The sequence below is a fragment of the Bombina bombina genome, chromosome 4, assembly GCF_027579735.1.
Source record: "Bombina bombina isolate aBomBom1 chromosome 4, aBomBom1.pri, whole genome shotgun sequence".
Lineage (NCBI taxonomy): Eukaryota > Metazoa > Chordata > Amphibia > Anura > Bombinatoridae > Bombina > Bombina bombina.
The window spans coordinates 1175656764-1175681434 of NC_069502.1; the positions used below are offsets into that span (position 1 = coordinate 1175656764).

At 40.8% G+C, this 24671-nt stretch overlaps 1 protein-coding gene across 1 annotated transcript in view; it reads right to left on the reverse strand.

Annotated features, from left to right (window-relative positions):
* CLIP4 (CAP-Gly domain containing linker protein family member 4) overlaps positions 1-24671 on the reverse strand; it is a 340478-nt gene that overhangs the window by 166162 nt on the left and 149645 nt on the right. Inside the window, exons 9-10 of the mRNA XM_053712642.1 lie at positions 22454-22594; positions 9350-9430 (exon numbers count right to left, since the gene is read on the reverse strand). Coding sequence (XP_053568617.1) covers positions 9350-9430; positions 22454-22594 — 222 coding nt within the window. The remainder of the gene's footprint in view (positions 1-9349; positions 9431-22453; positions 22595-24671) is intronic.

The window sequence follows — 24671 nt, forward strand, 5'->3', positions numbered from 1 at the left end:
CCACTCCAGAGGTTGAGAACATATAAAGCGACAAACATGTCACAAACGTACAATGCAGAGGGCAGAAAATGACGTGGGAAATGGCCCAGAAACAAATATACAGACAAGCTTGCAGACATCTTATACACACACATTCTAGAGATGTTACCAACTTAAAAATATATACTTCTGTCTAAACAAAGTTCATGAGCAAAACAAAGCAACATATACACACAGAGGGGGCTATGGCATCTCTGAGCCACTATCAGTAGATGCACCCCAAGGCTCAGTGTTTGGCCCCTGAATTTTTCTACCTATACATCCCCAATGAAAAACACTCATTATGGTTCCTGTGCTACATCACTGCTAATGATGTCCAAATTTGCCCCTCATCTCCTGACACCGCCCCCCTTGTAATCAACCAGATCACAACTGTCTCTTCAATTTACTTGTGGATATTCTCACTTTACTTTCACCTCAATATAATAAACACTGAACTCCTACTTCATTCCTCATTCCCCTTCATTCTTCCACACCTGCATTCTCACTTGTGGTGTGGTGCAAACTCTATAATCACCACTTTTACCAAGGGCTCTTCCTGTTTGTACCAAGGGCTCTTCCTGTTTGTACCAAGGGCTCTTCCTGTTTGTACCAAGGGCTCTTCCTGTTTGTACCAAGGGCTCTTCCTGTTTGTACCAAGGTCTACTTAATTGAGTCACATTAGACTCTGTTGTATCCTTTATAACCCCACTCATATCCATGTCCTTTACAAACCCTTCCAGTCTTATTATTTAACATCCAGAGTTTTTATGCGTTTTTTTTACCTAAAACACTAACAAAATATTAATAAAATCCCTTGTCTTGTTTTGATTAATTTAAAGAGCTGTTATGCTGAAAAATGACATGCTCTAATTAGAAAATGTCATTTTCTCACTAACAGCCCTGTTAATCTGTGTTTGAACTATGCAAATGTGGTACTTTAATCATGTGTTGAACTCATTTATGGAGGTTAAACACATAGACCTGTAGAGTTTTCAGTGCTAAAATTACATGAGTTAGGTCATATAATTTCTGTTTTACTATAATGACCCTTTAAATATCTGCCTCTCTCTACTCCAATCCATCTTGAAGGCTTCTGCTAGAATCTAACCCAAAAAGCTCACTATGGCCAACGATAATTTCCATTCTTATTTCCAGACACGGAAACAGTCTTCGCCTATCTCTCCTGTTTCCTTAGTGGAACTCTTTACCTTGTTCTATCAGACCATCTTCCTTGCTTTGCAGCTTCAAGTGCTCCATTAAAGGGACATAATACTCATATGCTAAATCACTTGAAACTAATGCAGTATAACTGTAAAAAATAGACAGGAAAATATCACCTGAGCATCTCTATGTAAAAAAGGAAGATATTTTACCTCGCAATCTCCTCAGCTCAGCAGAATAAGTTCTGTGTAAAAAGTTATAATTCAGCTGCTGCCCAGCTACAGGTAAAAAAAAATACAAAATGAAGAAATGAACAGCAGACAATCAGCATCAGCAGTGCTGAGCTCATGAACTCTTTTACTGTGATCTCATGAGATTTCATAGTAAACTTCCTTAAACTGAATAGGGAAATAACATGAGAGTGCACAAGGCTCAATCCCTTAGCTGTCCCGGGACAGACATACGGATTTGCTGCTTAGAAGTCCTTTACAATGGGATGTGGCTACTGAGGAATTTTTGAGGTAAAATATCTTTCTTTTTTACATAGAGATGTTCAGGTGATAGTTTCTAATCAGCTTTTTACAGCTATGCTGCATCACTTTCAAGTGTTTCAACATTTGGGTATCATGGCTCTTTAAAACTCATCTCTTCAATGTCACCACAACTATTAGCCATTCTCAGATAACGTGCACCTTTTGTCTCATTCAACCAAATCCTCTTGATTCAAAGCTTTTTGAAGGGGGGGAAAAAGCCCAACTCCTTCTGTACCAATATATAATGTTAAAGGGATACTAAACCCAACTTTTTTCTTACATGATTCATATAGAGCATGCAATTTCAAGCAACTTTCTAATTTACTCCTATTATTCATTTTTATTTGTTCTCTTGCCATCTTTATTTGAGAAGGCAGAAATCTAAGTTTAGGAGTCGGCCCATTTTAGGTTCAGCACCATGGAAAGTGCTTGCTGATTGGTGTTACATTTAGCCACCAATCAGAAAGCGCAACCCAGGTGCTGAACCAAAAATGGGCCAGCTCCTTAGCTTAGATTCCTGCTTTTTCAAATAAAGATAGCAAAAGAACATGAAGAAATTATCTGTATCATGAAATAAAAAAATTGGGTTTAGTATCCCTTTAAGTCTGTCACTTTTGAAAGTGTACTGCATTATATTGCTATAAATGTCATATATGTTGTCACCCCAAATATTCTAGATCTTCCTACTTTAAAAAAAACAAAAGGTTTGTTGGATTGTCATAGATTATTTGAGAACATATGCACCATATTTTATATTAACAGAGATGAGTTTTAAAGTAAATGTTTTTTAAAGAGAATATAAAAATGTAAAAGCTAAACATAAATATCGTATCTGCCTTGAACATGTGGAATAAAGGCAGTGACAGATTTAATAGTAGTTGTTTAAAATGCTATAAAATACAGAATACTGATTTGCTCCAGGACCATAAGGCATAAATACCTAGAAAACTAAAAGCTAATGTTAGTTAAAGCACCATTACATGCATGATAAGCCAAGGAGATATTTATAACTTAAAAGGACAGTCAAGTAAAATTAAACTTTGATGATTCAGATAGGGCATAGAAATTTAAACAACTTTCCAATTTACTTTTATCATCAAATTTGCTTTGTTCTCTTGGTATTCTTTGTTGAAAGCTAAAGGTAGGTAGGCTCATAAAATGATTTCTAAGCCATTGAAAGCCGCCTCTAATCTCAGTGAATTTTAAAGTTTTTCACAGTTAGACAGTAGTGCTAGTTCATGTGTGCCATATAGATCCCATTGAGTTATTTATGAGTCAGCACTAATTAGCTAAAATGTAAGTTTGTCAAAAGAACTTAAATAAGGGGGCAGTCTGCAGAGGCTTAGATACAAGGTAATCAGACAGGTAAAAAACATAATTTATGCTTACCTGATAAATTCCTTTCTTCTGTAGTGTGATCAGTCCACGGGTCATCATTACTTCTGGGATATTACTCCTCCCCAACAGGAAGTGCAAGAGGATTCACCCAGCAGAGCTGCATATAGCTCCTCCCCTCTACGTCACTCCCAGTCATTCGACCAAGGACCAACGAGAAAGGAGAAACCAAGGGTGTAGTGGTGACTGGAGTATAATTTAAAAAAAAAATATTTACCTGCCTTAAAAAACAGGGCGGGCCGTGGACTGATCACACTACAGAAGAAAGGAATTTATCAGGTAAGCATAAATTATGTTTTCTTCTGTTAAGTGTGATCAGTCCACGGGTCATCATTACTTCTGGGATACCAATACCAAAGCAAAAGTACACGGATGACGGGAGGGATAGGCAGGCTCTTTATACAGAAGGAACCACTGCCTGAAGAACCTTTCTCCCAAAAATAGCCTCCGAGGAAGCAAAAGTGTCAAATTTGTAAAATTTGGAAAAAGTATGAAGCGAAGACCAAGTTGCAGCCTTGCAAATCTGTTCAACAGAGGCCTCATTCTTAAAGGCCCAAGTGGAAGCCACAGCTCTAGTAGAATGAGCTGTAATTCTTTCAGGAGGCTGCTGTCCAGCAGTCTCATAGGCTAAACGAATTATGCTACGAAGCCAAAAAGAAAGAGAGGTAGCAGAAGCCTTTTGACCTCTCCTCTGACCAGAGTAAACGACAAACAGGGAAGACGTTTGTCGAAATTCCTTAGTTGCCTGTAAGTAAAACTTTAGGGCACGAACTACATCCAGATTGTGCAGAAGACGTTCCTTCTTTGAAGAAGGATTTGGACACAAAGAAGGAACAACAATCTCTTGATTGATATTCCTGTTAGTGACTACCTTAGGTAAGAACCCAGGTTTAGTGCGCAGAACTACCTTATCCGAATGAAAAATCAAATAAGGAGAATCACAATGTAAGGCCGATAACTCAGAGACTCTTCGAGCCGAGGAAATAGCCATTAAAAATAGAACTTTCCAAGATAACAACTTTATATCAATGGAATGGAGGGGTTCAAACGGAACACCGTGTAAAACGTTAAGAGCAAGGTTTAAACTCCATGGCGGAGCAACAGTTTTAAACACAGGCTTAATCCTGGCCAAAGCCTGACAAAAAGCCTGAACGTCTGGCACTTCTGACAGACGTTTGTGTAACAGAATGGACAGAGCTGAGATCTGTCCCTTTAATGAACTAGCAGATAAACCCTTTTCTAAACCTTCTTGTAGAAAAGACAATATCCTAGGAATCCTAACCTTACTCCAAGAGTAACCTTTGGATTCACACCAATATAGGTATTTACGCCATATCTTATGGTAAATCCTTCTGGTAACAGGCTTCCTAGCCTGTATTAAGGTGTAAATAACTGACTCAGAAAACCCACGTCTTGATAAAATCAAACGTTCAATTTCCAAGCAGTCAGCTTCAGAGAAGTTAGATTTTGATGTTTGAAAGGACCCTGTATCAGGAGATCCTGTTTCAGAGGTAGAGACCAAGGTGGACAGGATGACATGTCCACCAGGTCTGCATACCAAGTCCTGCGTGGCCATGCAGGTGCTATTAGAATCACTGATGCTCTCTCCTGTTTGATTCTGGCAATCAATCGAGGAAGCATCGGGAAGGGTGGAAACACATAAGCCATCGTGAAGTCCCAAGGTGCTGTCAGGGCATCTATTAGGACTGCTCCTGGATCCCTGGATCTGGACCCGTAACGAGGAAGCTTGGCGTTCTGTCGAGACGCCATGAGATCTATCTCTGGTTTGCCCCAACGTCGAAGTATTTGGGCAAAGACCTCCGGATGAAGTTCCCACTCCCCCGGATGGAAAGTCTGACGACTTAAGAAATCCGCCTCCCAGTTCTCCACTCCCGGGATGTGGATTGCTGACAGGTGGCAAGAGTGAGACTCTGCCCAGCGAACTATCTTTGATACTTCCATCATTGCTAGGGAGCTCCTTGTCCCTCCCTGATGGTTGATGTAAGCTACAGTCGTGATGTTGTCCGACTGAAACCTGATGAACCCCCGAGTTGTCAACTGGGGCCAAGCCAGGAGGGCATTGAGAACTGCTCTCAATTCCAGAATGTTTATTGGCAGGAGACTCTCCTCCTGACTCCATTGTCCCTGAGCCTTCAGAGAATTCCAGACGGCACCCCAACCTAGAAGGCTGGCGTCTGTTGTTACAATTGTCCAGTCTGGCCTGCTGAATGGCATCCCCCTGGACAGATGTGGCCGAGAAAGCCACCATAGAAGAGAATTTCTGGTCTCTTGATCCAGATTCAGAGGAGGGGACAAGTCTGAGTAATCCCCATTCCACTGACTTAGCATGCATAGTTGCAGTGGTCTGAGGTGTAAGCGAGCAAATGGCACTATGTCCATTGCCGCTACCATTAAGCCGATTACCTCCATGCATTGAGCCACTGACGGGTGTTGAATGGAATGAAGGGTGCGGCAAGCACTTTGAAGTCTTGTTAACCTGTCCTCTGTCAGGTAAATCTTCATTTCTACAGAATCTATAAGAGTTCCCAGGAAGGGAACTCTTGTGAGTGGAACGAGTGAACTTTTCTTTTCGTTCACCTTCCATCCATGTGACCTTAGAAAAGCCAGTACTAACTCTGTATGAGACTTGGCAGTTTGAAAGCTTGAAGCTTGTATCAGAATGTCGTCTAGGTACGGAGCTACCTAAATTCCCCGCGGTCTTAGTACCGCCAGAAGAGCACCTAGAACCTTTGTGAAGATTCTCGGAGCTGTAGCCAATCCGAATGGAAGAGCTACAAACTGGTAATGCCTGTCTAGAAAGGCAAACCTTAGATACCGGTAATGATCTTTGTGAATCGGTATGTGAAGGTAAGCATCCTTTAAATCCACTGTGGTCATGTACTGACCTTCTTGGATCATGGGTAAAATTGTCCGAATAGTCTCCATTTTGAATGATGGAACTCTTAGGAATTTGTTTAGGATCTTTAAATCCAGGATTGGTCTGAAAGTTCCCTCTTTTTTGGGAACCACAAACAGATTTGAGTAAAACCCCTGTCCCTGTTCCGACCGTGGAACTGGATGGATTACTCCCATTAACAATAGTTCTTGTATGCAGCGTAGAAACGCTTCTTTCTTTGTTTGGTTTGTCGACAACCTTGACAGATGAAATCTCTCTCTTGGAGGAGAGTATTTGAAGTCCAGAAGGTATCCCTGAGATATTATCTCTAGCGCCCAGGGATCCTGGACATCTCTTGCCCAAGCCTGGGCGAAGAGAGAAAGTCTGCCCCCCACTAGATCCGATCCCGGATCGGGGGCCCTCAATTCATGCTGTTTTAGGGGCAGCAGCAGGTTTCCTGGCCTGCTTGCCCTTGTTCCAGGACTGGTTAGGTCTCCAGCCTTGTCTGTAGCGAGCACCAGATCCTTCTTGTTTTGGAGCAGTGGAAGTTGATGCTGCTCCTGCTTTGAAATTCCGAAAGGAACGAAAATTAGACTGTCTAGCCTTAGATTTGGCTTTATCTTGAGGCAGGGCGTGGCCCTTACCTCCTGTAATGTCAGCGATAATTTCTTTCAAACCGGGCCCGAATAAGGTCTGTCCCTTGAAAGGTATATTAAGTAATTTAGACTTAGAAGTTACATCAGCTGACCAGGATTTTAGCCACAGTGCTCTACGCGCCTGAATGGCGAATCCGGAATTCTTAGCCGTAAGTTTAGTTAAATGTACTACGGCTTCCGAAATGAATGAATTAGTTAGCTTAAGTATTCTAAGCCTGTCCAAAATGTCGTCCAGCGTAGCTGAACTAAGGTTCTCTTCTAGAGACTCAATCCAAAATGCCGCTGCAGCCGTGACCGGCGCAATGCATGCAAGGGGTTGCAATATAAAACCTTGTTGAACAAACATTTTCTTAAGGTAACCCTCTAACTTTTTATCCATTGGATCTGAAAAGGCACAGCTATCCTCTACCGGGATAGTGGTACGCTTAGCTAAAGTAGAAACTGCTCCCTCCACCTTAGGGACCGTTTGCCATAAGTCCCGTGTGGCGGTGTCTATTGGAAACATCTTTCTAAATATCGGAGGGGGTGAGAACGGCACACCGGGTCTATCCCACTCCTTAGTAATAATTTCAGTTAGTCTCTTAGGTATAGGAAAAACGTCAGTACTTGTTGGTACGGCAAAATATTTATCCAACCTACACATTTTCTCTGGTATTGCAACTGTGTTACAATCATTCAGAGCCGCTAACACCTCCCCTAGTAATACACTGAGGTTTTCCAGCTTAAATTTAAAATTTGAAATATCTGAATCCAATCTGTTTGGATCAGAACCGTCAGCCGCAGAATGAAGCTCTCCGTCCTCATGTTCTGCAAGTTGTGACGCAGTATCTGACATGGCCCTAGCATTATCAGCGCACTCTGTTCTCACCCCAGAGTGATCACGCTTGCCTCTTAGTTCTGGTAATTTAGCCAAAACCTCAGTCATAACAGTAGCCATATCTTGTAATGTTATTTGTAATGGCCGCCCAGATGTACTGGGCGCCACCATATCACGCACCTCCAGAGCGGGAGATGCAGGTACTGTCACGTGAGGCGAGTTAGTCGGCATAACTCTCCCCTCGTTGTTTGGTGAAATTTGTTCAATTTGTACAGATTGACTTTTATTTAAAGTAGCATCAATACAGTTAGTACATAAATTTCTATTGGGCTCCACTTTGGCGTTGGCACAAATAGTACAGGTCTCATCCTTTGAATCAGACATGTTTAACACACTAGCAAATAAACTTGCAACTTGGAATATTATTCAAGTAAAACACAATGAAAACGTACTGTGCTTTAAGAAGCACTGAAAGATATATAACAGTTGAAATCAATAAACTTTGAAAAACAAAACACAATTTAGCAAAGGTTTGTTCCCATTAGCAAAGAAAAACTAACCCTGATGGCATAAAAAAGTTAAAGAATAAACGTTTTTTATCACAGTCAACAATAATCTCACAGCTCTGTTAGATTACTTCCCTCAAACAAGCTTTGAAGACCCCTGAGTTCTGTAGGGATAAACCGGAACATGCAGGAAAAAGCAATGAGCTTCTGACTGAAATTTCTGATGCGTAGTAAAAGCGCCAAAAAAAGGTCCCTCCCCCTCACACACAACAGTGAGAGAGATCAGTAAACTGTCATAATTAGATCAAACAACTGCCAAGTGGAAAAATAGTGCCCAAACATTTCATTCACCCAGTACCTCAGAAAATGGAAACGCTTTTACATTCCAGCAAAAACGTTTAACATAAATTAAGAGTTATTAAAAAACCTGTTGCTTTGCAATTAGGCTAAAGTCTTATATACACAGTGTAATTCCAGTGAAGTACCATTCCCCAGAATACTCAAATGTTAAATATACATACATGATATTATGTCGGTATGGCAGGATTTTCTCATCAATTCCATTGTCAGAAAATAAAAACTGCTACATACCTCTTTGCAGATTAAACTGCCCGCTGTCCCCTGATCTGAAGTTTAACTCTCCTCAGATGGCCGAGAAACAGCAATATGATCTTAACAACTCCAGCTAAAATCATAGTAAAAACTCTGGTAGATTCTTCTTCAAATTCCACCAGAGAAGGAATAACACACTCCGGTGCTATTAAAAAATAACAAACTTTTGATTGAAGAAATAAAACTAAATAAAATCACCATAGTCCTCTCACACATCCTATCTAGTCGTTGGGTGCAAGAGAATGACTGGGAGTGACGTAGAGGGGAGGAGCTATATGCAGCTCTGCTGGGTGAATCCTCTTGCACTTCCTGTTGGGGAGGAGTAATATCCCAGAAGTAATGATGACCCGTGGACTGATCACACTTAACAGAAGAAAGTATATTTATATAACCATGTTGGTTATGCAAAACTGGGGAATGGATAATAAAGGGATTATCTATCTGTTTAAACAATAACATTTTTCAAGTAGACTGTCCCTTTAAGTTATAAGATGTTAAGATGCAATGAGAAAATATCTGAATATTGTTAGATGTTTGACACAATAGATATTTAGAATCATGTCTGCTTTAGTGCAAGATATTGGGAATATTTTATGTGTCAAAAGAAATAGCTGAGGATGCGTTTGATGTCATCCTCTGGGATTAGCTTCAAAGATTAGCCCACAGTCAAATAGCTGTATGTTTATTTGATGGTTTTTTTGCAACGGATGAAAGATGTCATAACTCCTATAGACTACGTATCAGATTGTTACCTTTCTTTGAAGCCACAGGGTTTAAGGTTTCTTCAGTTACAGATGACTCTGAGATCCCAGCTCTTTTGGATGTTACCAGCCCTGTTAAAGGAATTTAAAAAGAAGATTTTTTTTGTTTTGTTTTTCTTTTGAACGAAGATTATTTTTTTTCAGAACACTGGAAAGCAACTGTACTTTAGTTACAAAAAGAGGTATAGATCTAACTTCTTATGTATTTTCTCAGCCAGGTATAGAAATCTATTATAACACTTTTGTATGGTTTTGTATACCCATCAGTTTCATGTTTTTTTGTGATCTTATATAATCTTATTATATGAATGAACAGGGTCTGCTGGGTTACAAAAAACACCTGTAGTCATCTCTTAACACTCCTGTAGAAATGATCATGCTAATGTAAAGTCTTTTATTGAAATAGTTATTAAGCTCAATTGTGATCAAAGGATATGAAAGCATATAAATATACACACGGATGTGTGTGTGTTTGTGTGTGTGTGTGTGTGTGTGTGTGTGTGTGTGTGTGTGTGTGTGTGTATGTATGTATGTGTATATATATATATATATATATATATATATATATATATATATATATATATATATATATATATACACAAATGATGATAGGCAATCCTTTTGCTGTAAAACAGTCTTCTTTATTGGCTTAAATAAAACATAACAAAAAATATGTGCAAGACAACAGCGGTCTATAGAGGCTCTATAGACCGCTGTTGTCTTGCACATATTTTTTGTTATGTTGTATTCAAGCCAATAAAGAACACTGTTTTACAGCAAAAAGATCGCCTATCATCATTTGTTTATGCTACTTGTCTTCTGAGCTTGGAGGGGCCGGGAAGTCTGTGTGGATCTAAGCTGTTGACCCAGGCGTGTAAAGGGAGCGGATACACAGTACTTCAGCATACCACAGTGTCAGTTGGCGTCTGAAGACGAAGAAGTGGAGGTCGGGTGCCTTATCTCAAAAAAGCTGGAGCGTGCAGGATAAATTCCAACCCCAGGTAAGAGCCAGTGATGCACCGCAAAGGGGAGTACGCTCAGCGTTCCTGAAAGTGAACCTCTTCTGTATATATAGGACACAGCTGCATTTTGTTATGGGACATTGTTACACCGGAGGTACTATGAGATACACCCTGGATTGCATTCCTTCAATGTGTAGTAATACAGAGCACTAATTGCGTTGTTTCTTTATTCTGTGTGTGTGTGTGTGTGTGTGTGTGTGTATATATATATATATATATATATATATATATATGTAGGGTAAATAAGCACTCACTGGTCTTTAGTCATCAAAATATAGTGAATCTTTTTATTAAAGTGACGTTTCGGGACAAAATACAGTCCCTTCTTCTGACAAAAACCAGATGAGATGACTTAGTGGGCACTGTTTGGATGGGGCCTCTCTAGTGACTCTACCTTGAGATGTGTGTACAGATTTGTTTTTACAGTGTTATATGTTTTATTATTATTTTTTTATGTTTATGTTTTTTGGGTATGTTTTAATGTTACATATATTGACCTCCTATGGCTCGGGATTGATCGACTTTGGAATAATTTCTGATTTTTGAAGACAGATAGTATAAAATTGATTTATTATTTCTATGTATATAGTATAGGCAGGATTCCCCCCCTTTGTTTTGGGGTTTGAGTAACTATTATGGCCATCTGTCTAGGTTTTTTTTTTTTGGGTGCCTAAGCCACATGGTGCAATACAGATTAGGTTGGTAATTTATATTATGGGACACTTAGCTTATAGATTGATATGAGAATATAATGATAAGTTTGAGGGTTTTTTCTCTATTTAGTATATTATTATTTTTGGTTAACACCATTAGAATAATTTTCCATATATTCACTTTACCTTTTTTATTGAGTATTATGAACGATTACCCTTAAAGAGACACTAAACCCAAACATTTTCTTTCATGTTTCAGAATGAGAATACAGTTTTAAACAACATTCCAATTTACTTATATTATCTAATGTGCTTCATTCTTTAGATATCCTTTGCGGAAGAAATAGCAATGCGCATGGGTGAGCCAATCACACAAGGCATCAATGTGCAGACACCAATCAGCAGCTACTGAGCCTATCTAGATATGCTTTTCAGCAAAGGATATCAAGAGAATAAAGCAAAATAGATAATAGAAGTAAATTGGAAAGTTGTTTAAACTTGCATGTTTTTTTCAAAAACATGAAAGAAAAAAATTGGGTTTCATGTCCCTTTAAGTACTTTAGACTGACCAAATGGCTTGGGGTTAATAATGTTAGGTTCACATTCTCATATATATATTTATTTATTTATTCAGAAGGTGGTTGTAGGATCATTCACTTGTTTTACGTAGGGACAATGACAGCTTTATGGTGGCAGTAATGCCACTATGTGGCTTGCATCTATTGAGAGGATTGAGAGCGTATTTAGGCCACGCCCACATGGGGCAGTATGTTGACTAAACACGTTGTGGTTCTTGGGTTGTACCTAAGAGTGGATGGACTTCAATTGGCTGGTGAGTTGACATCTAGTCTATATGGTGAACATAGTAGTTACGGATCGGCTAGTATAATATGGCCTGATACTCGCATGCGTATGTTGCGTCCCAGGCAATGGGAATGTGAATGCGTTACGAGATTGATTTTTACAATCTTTAATACAGATGTGTGTAGTGATTTTCAATTGCTCTTTTAGATAGGCCGATTGGTACACCCACTTGGCGTTAATATTTAAATATTGATTTATCTAGGAGGTTGATACATGAACACTCAGAGGCTTCACGTAATGATCACGCATCTAGGCCACACCCATAACAGGTGGGGATGTTGACTAACACATTGTGGTTTTCCGGGCTGTATTGAAGAGTGGATGGACTCTTATTGGTCTGCGAGTTGACAGCTGAGTCCATATGTTGAACATAATATTTACTGATCGGTTGTTACAGTATGGTCTGCTACTTGAATCTGTGGGTGCTGCGTCCCAGGCGATAGTAAATTAAATGCGATATGAGACTGATTCTTTGTGATGCATGATCGTGACATGTTTGGTGCTGATGTGCTGGAGTTTGGTCGTGCTTTTTAGAGGCGGGTGGATGACATATATATGCTTTGGTATTTAGTATTCTCCATTTATACTGTATGTATATATAGCAATGCCTTTTCTATAGTGAGCTTATAGTATATGGTTGGTTTTAATGTTATTTTTCACTGGTGATTGTCACGATTAGGAAGTATGCTGTATTGGCATCCATTGTTGACAGCGGGTTGCTAGGAAAAACACGCCGCTTGATGACGTGCACACCAAGCCACGCGTCTGCTGTATTTCACTTGGTGATTGAAGATGTTGGAGGTGACTGGGTATTTAAGATTCTGGTAATGTTTGGGTCTTGTTGTTTGTTTGAAGACAGGATTACACCCCAAAATGTCGCATACTTAAAGGGACAGTCTAGTCCAAAATAAACTTTCATGATGCAGATAGAGAATGTAATTTTAAACAATTTTCCAATTTACTTTTATCACCAATTCTTAGTTGAAAGCTAAACCTAGGAGGTTCATATGCTAATTTCTAAGCTTTTGAAGGCCGCCTCTTCTCTCAGGGCATTTTGACAGTTTTTTACCACTAGAGGGTGTTAGTTCACATTTATCATATAGATAACACTGTGATCAAGCACGTGGAGTTCCAGTGAGCAAGCTCTGATTGGCTAAAATGGATGTCTGTCAAAAGAACTGAAATAAGGGGGCAGTTTGCAGAGGCTTAGATACAAGGTCATCACAGAGGTAAAAAGTGTATTTATATAACTGTGTTGGTAATGCAAAACTAGGGAATGGGTAATAAAGGGATTGTCTATCTTTTAAAACAATAACAATTCTGGTGTAGACTGTCCCTTTAAGGGATTAAAGAATATACCCCTGTTTAAATCCAGAGAGTGCCTTCCTTTATTTTGAATATTGCAGTCTATGCAGTGCACCCCGGTACAGAATGGTGACCGTGAGTGCTAGGCCACACTGGACATACATACATATATAGATAGATTTAAATTTTTATGGTATTCATCAGGAATTAATTCACACTACTGATTATTTGCATAGAAAATTTGTTTCAGAAGCATTTCCAGAGTTAAATTACAGGAAAAGCATGAACACAAAACACAAAAATTATATTCATAATTTACTATTTTACAGAGAATTTTAAGTTTAAAGTACATTTATTGTAATGTGTTTATATGAAGACCAACAATAACAGAATTTATGTTTACCTGATAAATTACTTTCTCCAACGGTGTGTCCGGTCCACGGCGTCATCCTTACTTGTGGGATATTCTCTTCCCCAACAGGAAATGGCAAAGAGCCCAGCAAAGCTGGTCACATGATCCCTCCTAGGCTCCGCCTACCCCAGTCATTCGACCGACGTTAAGGAGGAATATTTGCATAGGAGAAACCATATGGTACCGTGGTGACTGTAGTTAAAGAAAATAAATTATCAGACCTGATTAAAAAAAAACCAGGGCGGGCCGTGGACCGGACACACCGTTGGAGAAAGTAATTTATCAGGTAAACATAAATTCTGTTTTCTCCAACATAGGTGTGTCCGGTCCACGGCGTCATCCTTACTTGTGGGAACCAATACCAAAGCTTTAGGACACGGATGAAGGGAGGGAGCAAATCAGGTCACCTAAATGGAAGGCACCACGGCTTGCAAAACCTTTCTCCCAAAAATAGCCTCAGAAGAAGCAAAAGTATCAAACTTGTAAAATTTGGTAAAAGTGTGCAGTGAAGACCAAGTCGCTGCCCTACATATCTGATCAACAGAAGCCTCGTTCTTGAAGGCCCATGTGGAAGCCACAGCCCTAGTGGAATGAGCCGTGATTCTTTCGGGAGGCTGCCGTCCGGCAGTCTCGTAAGCCAATCTGATGATGCTTTTAATCCAAAAAGAGAGAGAGGTAGAAGTTGCTTTTTGACCTCTCCTTTTACCGGAATAAACAACAAACAAGGAAGATGTTTGTCTAAAATCCTTTGTAGCATCTAAATAGAATTTTAGAGCGCGAACAACATCCAGATTGTGCAACAAACGTTCCTTCTTTGACACTGGTTTCGGACACAGAGAAGGTACGATAATCTCCTGGTTAATGTTTTTGTTAGAAACAACTTTTGGAAGAAAACCAGGTTTAGTACGTAAAACCACCTTATCTGCATGGAACACCAGATAAGGAGGAGAACACTGCAGAGCAGATAATTCTGAAACTCTTCTAGCAGAAGAAATCGCAACTAAAAACAAAACTTTCCAAGATAATAACTTAATATCAACGGAATGTAGGGGTTCAAACGGAACCCCCTGAAGAACTGAAAGAACTAAGTTGAGACTCCAAGGAGGAGTCAAAGGTTTGTAAACAGGCTTAATTCTAACCAGAGCCTGAACAAAGGCTTGAACATCTGGCACAGCTGCCAGCTTTTTGTGAAGTAACACAGACAAGGCAGAAATCTGTCCCTACAGTGAACTAGCAGATAAACCTTTTTCCAATCCTTCTTGAAGGAAGGATAGAATCTTAGGAATCTTAACCTTGTCCCAAGGGAATCCTTTAGATTCACACCAACAGATATATTTTTTCCAAATTTTGTGGTAAATCTTTCTAGTTACAGGCTTTCTGGCCTGAACAAGAGTATCGATAACAGAATCTGAGAACCCTCGCTTCGATAAGATCAAGCGTTCAATCTCCAAGCAGTCAGCTGGAGTGAAACCAGATTCGGATGTTCGAACGGACCCTGAACAAGAAGGTCTCGTCTCAAAGGTAGCTTCCAAGGTGGAGCCGATGACATATTCACCAGATCTGCAAACCAAGTCCTGCGTGGCCACGCAGGAGCTATCAAGATCACCGACGCCCTCTCCTGATTGATCCTGGCTACCAGCCTGGGGATGAGAGGAAATGGCGGGAACACATAAGCTATTTTGAAGGTCCAAGGTGCCACTAGTGCATCCACTAGAGCCGCCTTGGGATCCCTGGATCTGGACCCGTAGCAAGGAACTTTGAAGTTCTGACGAGAGGCCATCAGATCCATGTCTGGAATGCCCCACAGCTGAGTGACTTGGGCAAAGATTTCCGGATGGAGTTCCCACTCCCCCGGATGCAATGTCTGACGACTCAGAAAATCCGCTTCCCAATTTTCCACTCCTGGGATGTGGATAGCAGACAGGTGGCAGGAGTGAGACTCCGCCCATAGAATGATTTTGGTCACTTCTTCCATCGCTAGGGAACTCCTTGTTCCCCCCTGATGGTTGATGTACGCAACAGTTGTCATGTTGTCTGATTGAAACCGTATGAACTTGGCCCTCGCTAGCTGAGGCCAAGCCTTGAGAGCATTGAATATCGCTCTCAGTTCCAGAATATTTATCGGTAGAAGAGATTCTTCCCGAGACCAAAGACCCTGAGCTTTCAGGGATCCCCAGACCGCGCCCCAGCCCATCAGACTGGCGTCGGTCGTGACGATGACCCACTCCGGTCTGCGGAATGTCATCCCTTGTGACAGGTTGTCCAGGGACAGCCACCAACGGAGTGAGTCTCTGGTCCTCTGATTTACTTGTATCTTCGGAGACAAGTCTGTATAGTCCCCATTCCACTGACTGAGCATGCACAGTTGTAATGGTCTTAGATGAATGCGCGCAAAAGGAACTATGTCCATTGCCGCTACCATCAAACCGATCACTTCCATGCACTGCGCTATGGAAGGAAGAGGAACGGAATGAAGTATCCGACAAGAGTCTAGAAGTTTTGTTTTTCTGGCCTCTGTCAGAAAAATCCTCATTTCTAAGGAGTCTATTATTGTTCCCAAGAAGGGAACCCTTGTTGACGGAGATAGAGAACTCTTTTCCACGTTCACTTTCCATCCGTGAGATCTGAGAAAGGCCAGGACAATGTCCGTGTGAGCCTTTGCTTGAGGAAGGGACGACGCTTGAATCAGAATGTCGTCCAAGTAAGGTACTACAGCAATGCCCCTTGGTCTTAGCACAGCTAGAAGGGACCCTAGTACCTTTGTGAAAATCCTTGGAGCAGTGGCTAATCCGAAAGGAAGCGCCACGAACTGGTAATGCTTGTCCAGGAATGCGAACCTTAGGAACCGATGATGTTCCTTGTGGATAGGAATATGTAGATACGCATCCTTTAAATCCACCGTGGTCATGAATTGACCTTCCTGGATGGAAGGAAGAATAGTTCGAATGGTTTCCATCTTGAACGATGGAACCTTGAGAAACTTGTTTAAGATCTTGAGATCTAAGATTGGTCTGAACGTTCCCTCTTTTTTGGGAACTATGAACAGATTGGAGTAGAACCCCATCCCTTGTTCTCTTAATGGAACAGGATGAATCACTCCCATTTTTAACAGGTCTTCTACACAATGTAAGAATGCCTGTCTTTTTATGTGGTCTGAAGACAACTGAGACCTGTGGAACCTCCCCCTTGGGGGAAGCCCCTTGAATTCCAGAAGATAACCTTGGGAGACTATTTCTAGCGCCCAAGGATCCAGAACATCTCTTGCCCAAGCCTGAGCGAAGAGAGAGAGTCTGCCCCCCACCAGATCCGGTCCCGGATCGGGGGCCAACATTTCATGCTGTCTTGGTAGCAGTGGCAGGTTTCTTGGCCTGCTTTCCCTTGTTCCAGCCTTGCATTGGTCTCCAAGCTGGCTTGGCTTGAGAAGTATTACCCTCTTGCTTAGAGGACGTAGCACTTTGGGCTGGTCCGTTTCTACGAAAGGGACGAAAATTAGGTTTATTTTTTGCCTTGAAAGGCCGATCCTGAGGAAGGGCGTGGCCCTTACCCCCAGTGATATCAGAGATAATCTCTTTCAAGTCAGGGCCAAACAGCGTTTTCCCCTTGAAAGGAATGTTAAGTAGCTTGTTCTTGGAAGACGCATCAGCTGACCAAGATTTCAACCAAAGCGCTCTGCGCGCCACAATAGCAAACCCTGAATTCTTAGCCGCTAACCTAGCCAATTGCAAAGTGGCGTCTAGGGTGAAAGAATTAGCCAATTTGAGAGCATTGATTCTGTCCATAATCTCCTCATAAGGGGGAGAATCACTATCGACCGCCTTTATCAGCTCATCGAACCAGAAACATGCGGCTGTAGCTACAGGGACAATGCATGAAATAGGTTGTAGAAGGTAACCCTGCTGAACAAACATCTTTTTAAGTAAACCTTCTAATTTCTTATCCATAGGATCTTTAAAAGCACAACTATCCTCTATGGGTATAGTGGTGCGTTTGTTTAAAGTGGAAACCGCTCCCTCGACCTTGGGGACTGTCTGCCATAAGTCCTTTCTGGGGTCGACCATAGGAAACAATTTTTTTAAATATGGGGGGAGGGACGAAAGGAATACCGGGCCTTTCCCATTCTTTATTAACAATGTCCGCCACCCGCTTGGGTATAGGAAAAGCTTCTGGGAGTCCCGGGACCTCTAGGAACTTGTCCATTTTACATAGTTTCTCTGGGATGACCAACTTGTCACAATCATCCAGAGTGGATAATACCTCCTTGAGCAGAATGCGGAGATGTTCCAATTTAAATTTAAACGTAATCACATCAGGTTCAGCTTGTTGAGAAATGTTCCCTGAATCAGTAATTTCTCCCTCAGACAAAACCTCCCTGGCCCCATCAGACTGGGTTAGGGGCCCTTCAGAACCATTATTATCAGCGTCGTCATGCTCTTCAGTATCTAAAACAGAGCAGTCACGCTTACGCTGGTAAGTGTTCATTTTGGCTAAAATGTTTTTGACAGAATTATCCATTACAGCCGTTAATTGTTGCATAGTAAGGAGTATTGGTGCGCTAGATGTACTAGGGGCCTCCTGAGTGGGCAAGACTCGTGTAGACGAAGGAGGGAATGATGCAGTACCATGCTTACTCCCCTCACTTGAGGAATCATCTTGGGCATCATTGTCATTGTCACATAAATCACATTTATTTAAATGAATAGGAATCCTGGCTTCCCCACATACAGAACACAGTCTATCTGGTAGTTCAGACATGTTAAACAGGCATAAACTTGATAACAAAGTACAAAAAACGTTTTAAAATAAAACCGTTACTGTCACTTTAAATTTTAAACTGAACACACTTTATTACTGCAATTGCGAAAAAACATGAAGGAATTGTTCAAAATTCACCAAATTTTCACCACAGTGTCTTAAAGCCTTAAAAGTATTGCACACCAAATTTGGAAGCTTTAACCCTTAAAATAACGGAACCGGAGCCGTTTTTAACTTTAACCCCTTTACAGTCCCTGGTATCTGCTTTGCTGAGACCCAACCAAGCCCAAAGGGGAATACGATACCAAATGACGCCTTCAGAAAGTCTTTTCTAAGTATCAGAGCTCCTCTCACATGCGACTGCATGTCATGCCTCTCAAAAACAAGTGCGCAACACCGGCGCGAAAATGAGGCTCTGCCTATGATTTGGGAAAGCCCCTAAATAATAAGGAGTCTAAAACAGTGCCTGCCGATATTATTATATCAAAATACCCAGATAAAATGATTCCTCAAGGCTAAATATGTGTTAATAATGAATCGATTTAGCCCAGAAAAAGTCTACAGTCTTAATAAGCCCTTGTGAAGCCCTTATTTACGATCTTTATAAACATGGCTTACCGGATCCCATAGGGAAAATGACAGCTTCCAGCATTACATCGTCTTGTTAGAATGTGTCATACCTCAAGCAGCAAGAGACTGCTCACTGTTCCCCCAACTGAAGTTAATTGCTCTCAACAGTCCTGTGTGGAACAGCCATGGATTTTAGTGACGGTTGCTAAAATCATTTTCCTCATACAAACAGAAATCTTCATCTCTTTTCTGTTTCTGAGTAAATAGTACGTACCAGCACTATTTTAAAATAACAAACTCTTGATTGAATAATAAAAACTACAGTTAAACACTAAAAAACTCTAAGCCATCTCCGTGGAGATGTTGCCTGTACAACGGCAAAGAGAATGACTGGGGTAGGCGGAGCCTAGGAGGGATCATGTGACCAGCTTTGCTGGGCTCTTTGCCATTTCCTGTTGGGGAAGAGAATATCCCACAAGTAAGGATGACGCCGTGGACCGGACACACCTATGTTGGAGAAACATAGTTTATAACTTCCTGTTTTAAATCAATTCACTTTTAATCAGAAGAAACAAATTTAGATTGTTACATAAACAAGGAGTGATTGCTAACTGTGGCAGATTTCATTGCTTATAATAATAAAAGGTGGTTTATAAAAAGAGTCTTCAATGCTCATGTAGCTGAACTCTGTTGGTTTAGTACAGGTGCAAAATACATATAATCGATCAGACATGAATACACATCGCTATTGAATCTGGGTGCAGTTAAAAAACATTGTTTTGAATAGGGTGCATACCTTAATAAATCTGAAAGCTGAATTACACGTGTATTTTGAAGCATGGACACAGTCGGATTGAGGGTTCAAGACTTAATAAATGGAGTCCGCAGAATACTCTCCCAGTACAATAAATAATTCCTGTGATATAGCTCTACTAAAAAACATAATTTATGCTTACCTGATAAATTTATTTCTCTTGTGATGTATCGAGTCCACGGATTCATCCTTACTTGTGGGATATTCTCCTTCCCTACAGGAAGTGGCAAAGAGAGCACCCACAGCAGGGCTGTCTATATAGCTCCTCCCTTAGATCCACCCCCCAGTCATTCGAACGAAGGCTAGGAAAAAAAGGAGAAACTATAGGGTGCAGTGGTGACTGAAAGTTTTTAAAATAAAAATATATATGCCTGTCTTAAAAAACAGGGCGGCCGTGGACTCGATACATCACAAGAGAAATAAATTTATCAGGTAAGCATAAATTATGTTTTCTCTTGTAAGATGTATCGAGTCCACGAATTCATCCTTACTTGTGGGATACCAATACCAAAGCTTTAGGACACAGATGAAGGGAGGGACAAGACAGGGACCTTAAACGGAAGGCACCACTGCTTGTAGAACCTTTCTCCCAAAAATAGCCTCCGAAGAAGCAAAAGTATCGAATATGTAAAATTTGGAAAAAGTATGAAGCGAAGACCAAGTCGCCGCCTTACAAATCTGTTCAACATAAGCCTCATTTTTAAAAGCCCATGTGGAAGCCACACCTCAAGTAGAATGAGCAGTAATTCTTTCAGGAAGCTGCTGTCCAGCAGTCTCATAGGCCAAACGGATTATGCTTTTCAGCCAAAAGGAAAGAGAGGTAGCAGTAGCCCTTTGACCTCTCCGTTTACCAGAATAGACAACAAACAATGAAGATTTTTGACGGAAATCTTTAGTTGCTTGTAAGTAGAACTTTAAAGCACAACCCACATCAAGATTGTGTAACAGACGTTCCTTCTTTGATGAAGGATTAGGACACAGAGAAGGAACAACAATCTCTTGATTGATATTCTTATTAGAAACAACCTTAGGAAAAAACCCAGGTTTGGTACGCAAAACCACCTTATCTGCATGGAAAACAAGGTAAGGGGAATCACATTGTAAAGCAGATAGCTCAGAAACTCTTCGAGCCGAAGAGATAGCTACTAAAAACAAAACTTTCCAAGATAGAAGCTTAATATCTATGGAATGCATAGGTTCGAACGGAACCCCTTGAAGAACTTTAAGGACTAAGGTTAGACTCCAAGGCGGAGCAACAGGTTTAAATACAGGCTTAATTCTGACCAAAGCCTGAATAAATGCTTGAACGTCTGGGACATCTGCCAGACGTTTGTGTAGTAGAATAGACAAAGCAGATATTTGCCCTTTTAGGGAACTAGCTGATAATCCCTTCTCCAAACCTTCTTGGAGAAAAGACAATATTTAAGGAATCCTAATCTTACTCCACGAGTAACCATTGGATTCACACCAATAAAGATATGTGCGCCAAATCTTATGATAGATCTTCCTGGTGTATCAATGACCGACTCAGAGAAACCACGCTTTTATAGAATCAGGCGTTCAATCTCCAAGCAGTCAGACGCAGAGAAACTAGATTTGCATGCGTGAACAGACCTTGGATTAGAAGGTCTCGCCTCATTGGCGAGAGACCACGGTGGAACCGAGGACATGTCCACTAGGTCTGCATACCAAGTCCTGCGTGGCCACGCCGTTTCTATCAGAATCACTGAAGCTCTCTCCTGCTTGATTCTGGCAGCTGAGCAAATACCTCCGGATGGAGTTCCAGAGAAATAAAAAACTAACATTTTTGTCACCACACTCGCTTTGCCCTTCCTAGTACTTGACTGGGGGGTGGAGCTAAGGGAGGAGCTATATAGACAGCTCTGCTGTGGGTGCTCTCTTTGCCACTTCCTGTAGGGAAGGAGAATATCCCACAAGTAAGGATGAATCCGTGGACTCGATACATCTTACAAGAGAAATATATTAAAAGGGACATGAAAGTATTCTGGGCTAATACAGTGTGCTGAAAAGGGGTATTTTTTCCAACGCCAGATTGGCACCTCAAGCATGCACAGGTTGTGGAATTCTTAGTTTGCTTATTGATCACCCGAGCATGCTATTAACTTTTTATGTTCTATTTTTTTTTTTTTACCCTTTTAGTCCCCAAAATCTATTTCTTTTTAAATGCCAGTTTAAAGGGTTGCATTATATAAAAAGTAATGTCAATTTTTTCTTTCTTTCTTTGCTTACAAAACAGCACGTTTATCAAATGAAATAGTTTAGCACTAAAACATATTTACTGACATAGCAGGCTGCTGTCTCCAACCTTTATAACATACAGATCTGAGGCAATAGCAATTAGGCCTGTTCATTTGGCAGCTTCGTTAGTTGCCAAATGTGAAGGAAAAAATAAGCTCACAGACTTCGACTCTTTTCAGAGACGGATTTCTTCTTGTGAATGTGCACAGATTATGGTTTGTTTCACTCTCACAAAGAAGAAATCTGGCTCTGAAACAAGCTGAAAAGTGAGAGCGGCTGCCTTCTTCCGCATTTGGGAGCTAACGAAGCTGCCAAATGTACAGGCCTAATAGCAATTCAGAGCACAAAATATTTCCAAATGGTCCATAAATTTGAAGAACCCCAAACTAAAGCTGACTTTATACATGAAAATGTGTCATAAAAAGTGCCCCCCCCTCCCCGTACCTGTATTAATCTTTGAAGTAACTCGACTCAGATCAATCTTTTGTGACTTGAGGGACGTACAGGATTTAGTAGAGGGGCTTTTGATAAACGTCTTCATGGGTTCCAGTGCTTTAGTTATTTTAGATAAAGGTGCAAATATTCCTATAATTAACCAAAGTAGAATTATGATCAGATTGTTTACTCATCTTAATCAGAAACAAATCATCAGTGCCTTAAACATTCAAAAAACAAGATGCTGTAATTCATTATAGCATATTACAGTTGCATGAGAACATTTGTAAACCCTTTGGAATTATTTGGATTTTCGCACTGAATACTCATAAAATATGATGTGATCTTTAAAAGACTTTTACCGTAACAAACAGTTAAGACCACACACAAATATGTTAACGCTGCCCACGCTGACCTCCAGGTCTCAGTTTGATCTACTGAGAATACGGACCTTAATGAAGTCCTGGGGTCTCTTAGAGAACAAACTACGAGACCTTACCCCCTGGGAATCCCGATGGGAGACGAATCTCCAACTCTTTCAGTACACTATAAGTGCTAACTTGAGGAACTGATCCCCCCCAAAACGATACACATGGAGGCCTGGGAGAGAGACCTACAACTGACATGCACGCCAGAAACATGGAACAAGGCAATTAGCCTCACAAAAAAAACTACTCACTGCATTATCCTTTACGAGCTGTATTTTAAAATAATCACAAGATGGCACTTAGTGCCAAGAAAACTACAGAAACTCTTCCCAGATCACTCACCAATGTGCTGGAGAGAGTGCGGAGAACTGGGGACTTCCTTTCATGTCTGGTGGACATGTCCAAAACTAGAAAGTTATTGGCGCAGAGTGGGAAAAGCCTGTAATGATTTAGACTTAGTGGAAACACTAACCCCGGCCCTTGCAATATTACACTTAGGGATAGACAAACTCCCTAAACCCAAACAAAGCTTACTCCTGTGCATCCTCACCTCCACCAAATTGCTTATCGCTAGAAACTGAAAAAAGGGCCAACCCCCCAGATGGCAGGGAGTAGTGGACTGTGTGTAAACCATATTAAAAACATGGAAAACTATGTCTTTAGAGAACGCAGACGACTGACTGACTGACTATTGTCTCATATGGGAACCGTGGGAATCACTTTGGATTCGTAAACGTCCATAGTCAGACCGACCAACTAGACTGGAGTAGTAGCCAGGGGAAATGGCCACCTTATTCCCTATTTCCCAAGCAGTTTCAGAATTTAGGTATCCCCTGATAAGTGACCCTTAACCCCCCCCCCTCTCCGCATAGACGAGCCAGGTGGGAGACAGCCTCTCTAAGTTAATACATTTAAGCAAAAGAGGGATTTGTCATCTCCCTCCACTAGTTTGTCATACTGAATTAATGAGGTACCCTAGTAGACTAAATTGCTAATTCAAAGGTCATGCCTTCAATGTTTATTGTAGAACAGTCCGAAGGCCCAGTGAAAAAAAATGATGTAAATAAAAGGTGACCTCTGTAAAAACAAGGTTTTAAGAGCTGAGGTACTTCTCAACCTCCTCTCGCAAAGTTTATGTTTATCTGATTGCAGCACTATGTCTCTATATTGTGTATTCTGTTTGCATTGCATAAGATGTATAATATGTATATAACCTCAATAAAATATGATGTGATCTTCATCTAAGTCACATTTATAGACAAACATAAAACACAAACAGTACTTTTCAAATTTGTATTGAAGATTTTGAGTGGTCATTCACAGTGCAGGCTAGAAAAAGTTACTTGTAGATACTCCTTTAGCAACAACAACCTCCAACAAGTGTTTCCTGTAGCTGCTTATAAGACTTGCACAACATTGAGAATTAATCTTGGACTATTCCTCCATAGAAATCTGTTTCAGTTCATCAATATTTCTGGGTTGTCTTGATTGCACAGCCCTCTTCAGATCATGCCACAGAATCTCATTTGGGTTAATGGCATGCCAAAACATGAACCGTCTTCTTTTTCAGCCATTCTTTAGTTAATGTACTTGTGTGCTTTGGGTCACTGTCTTGTTGTATCACCCAACTTGTCTGCCCTGACATTCTCCTGTAAAATGTCTTGATACACTTTTAAATGAATTGTTCCCTAAATGACTGCAAGAGGTTCAGACCATGAAACAGCAAGGCAGCCCCACACCATGATGCCTTCTCAACCATGCTTCACAGTTGGGATGAGGTTTTGATCTTGGTGTGCTGT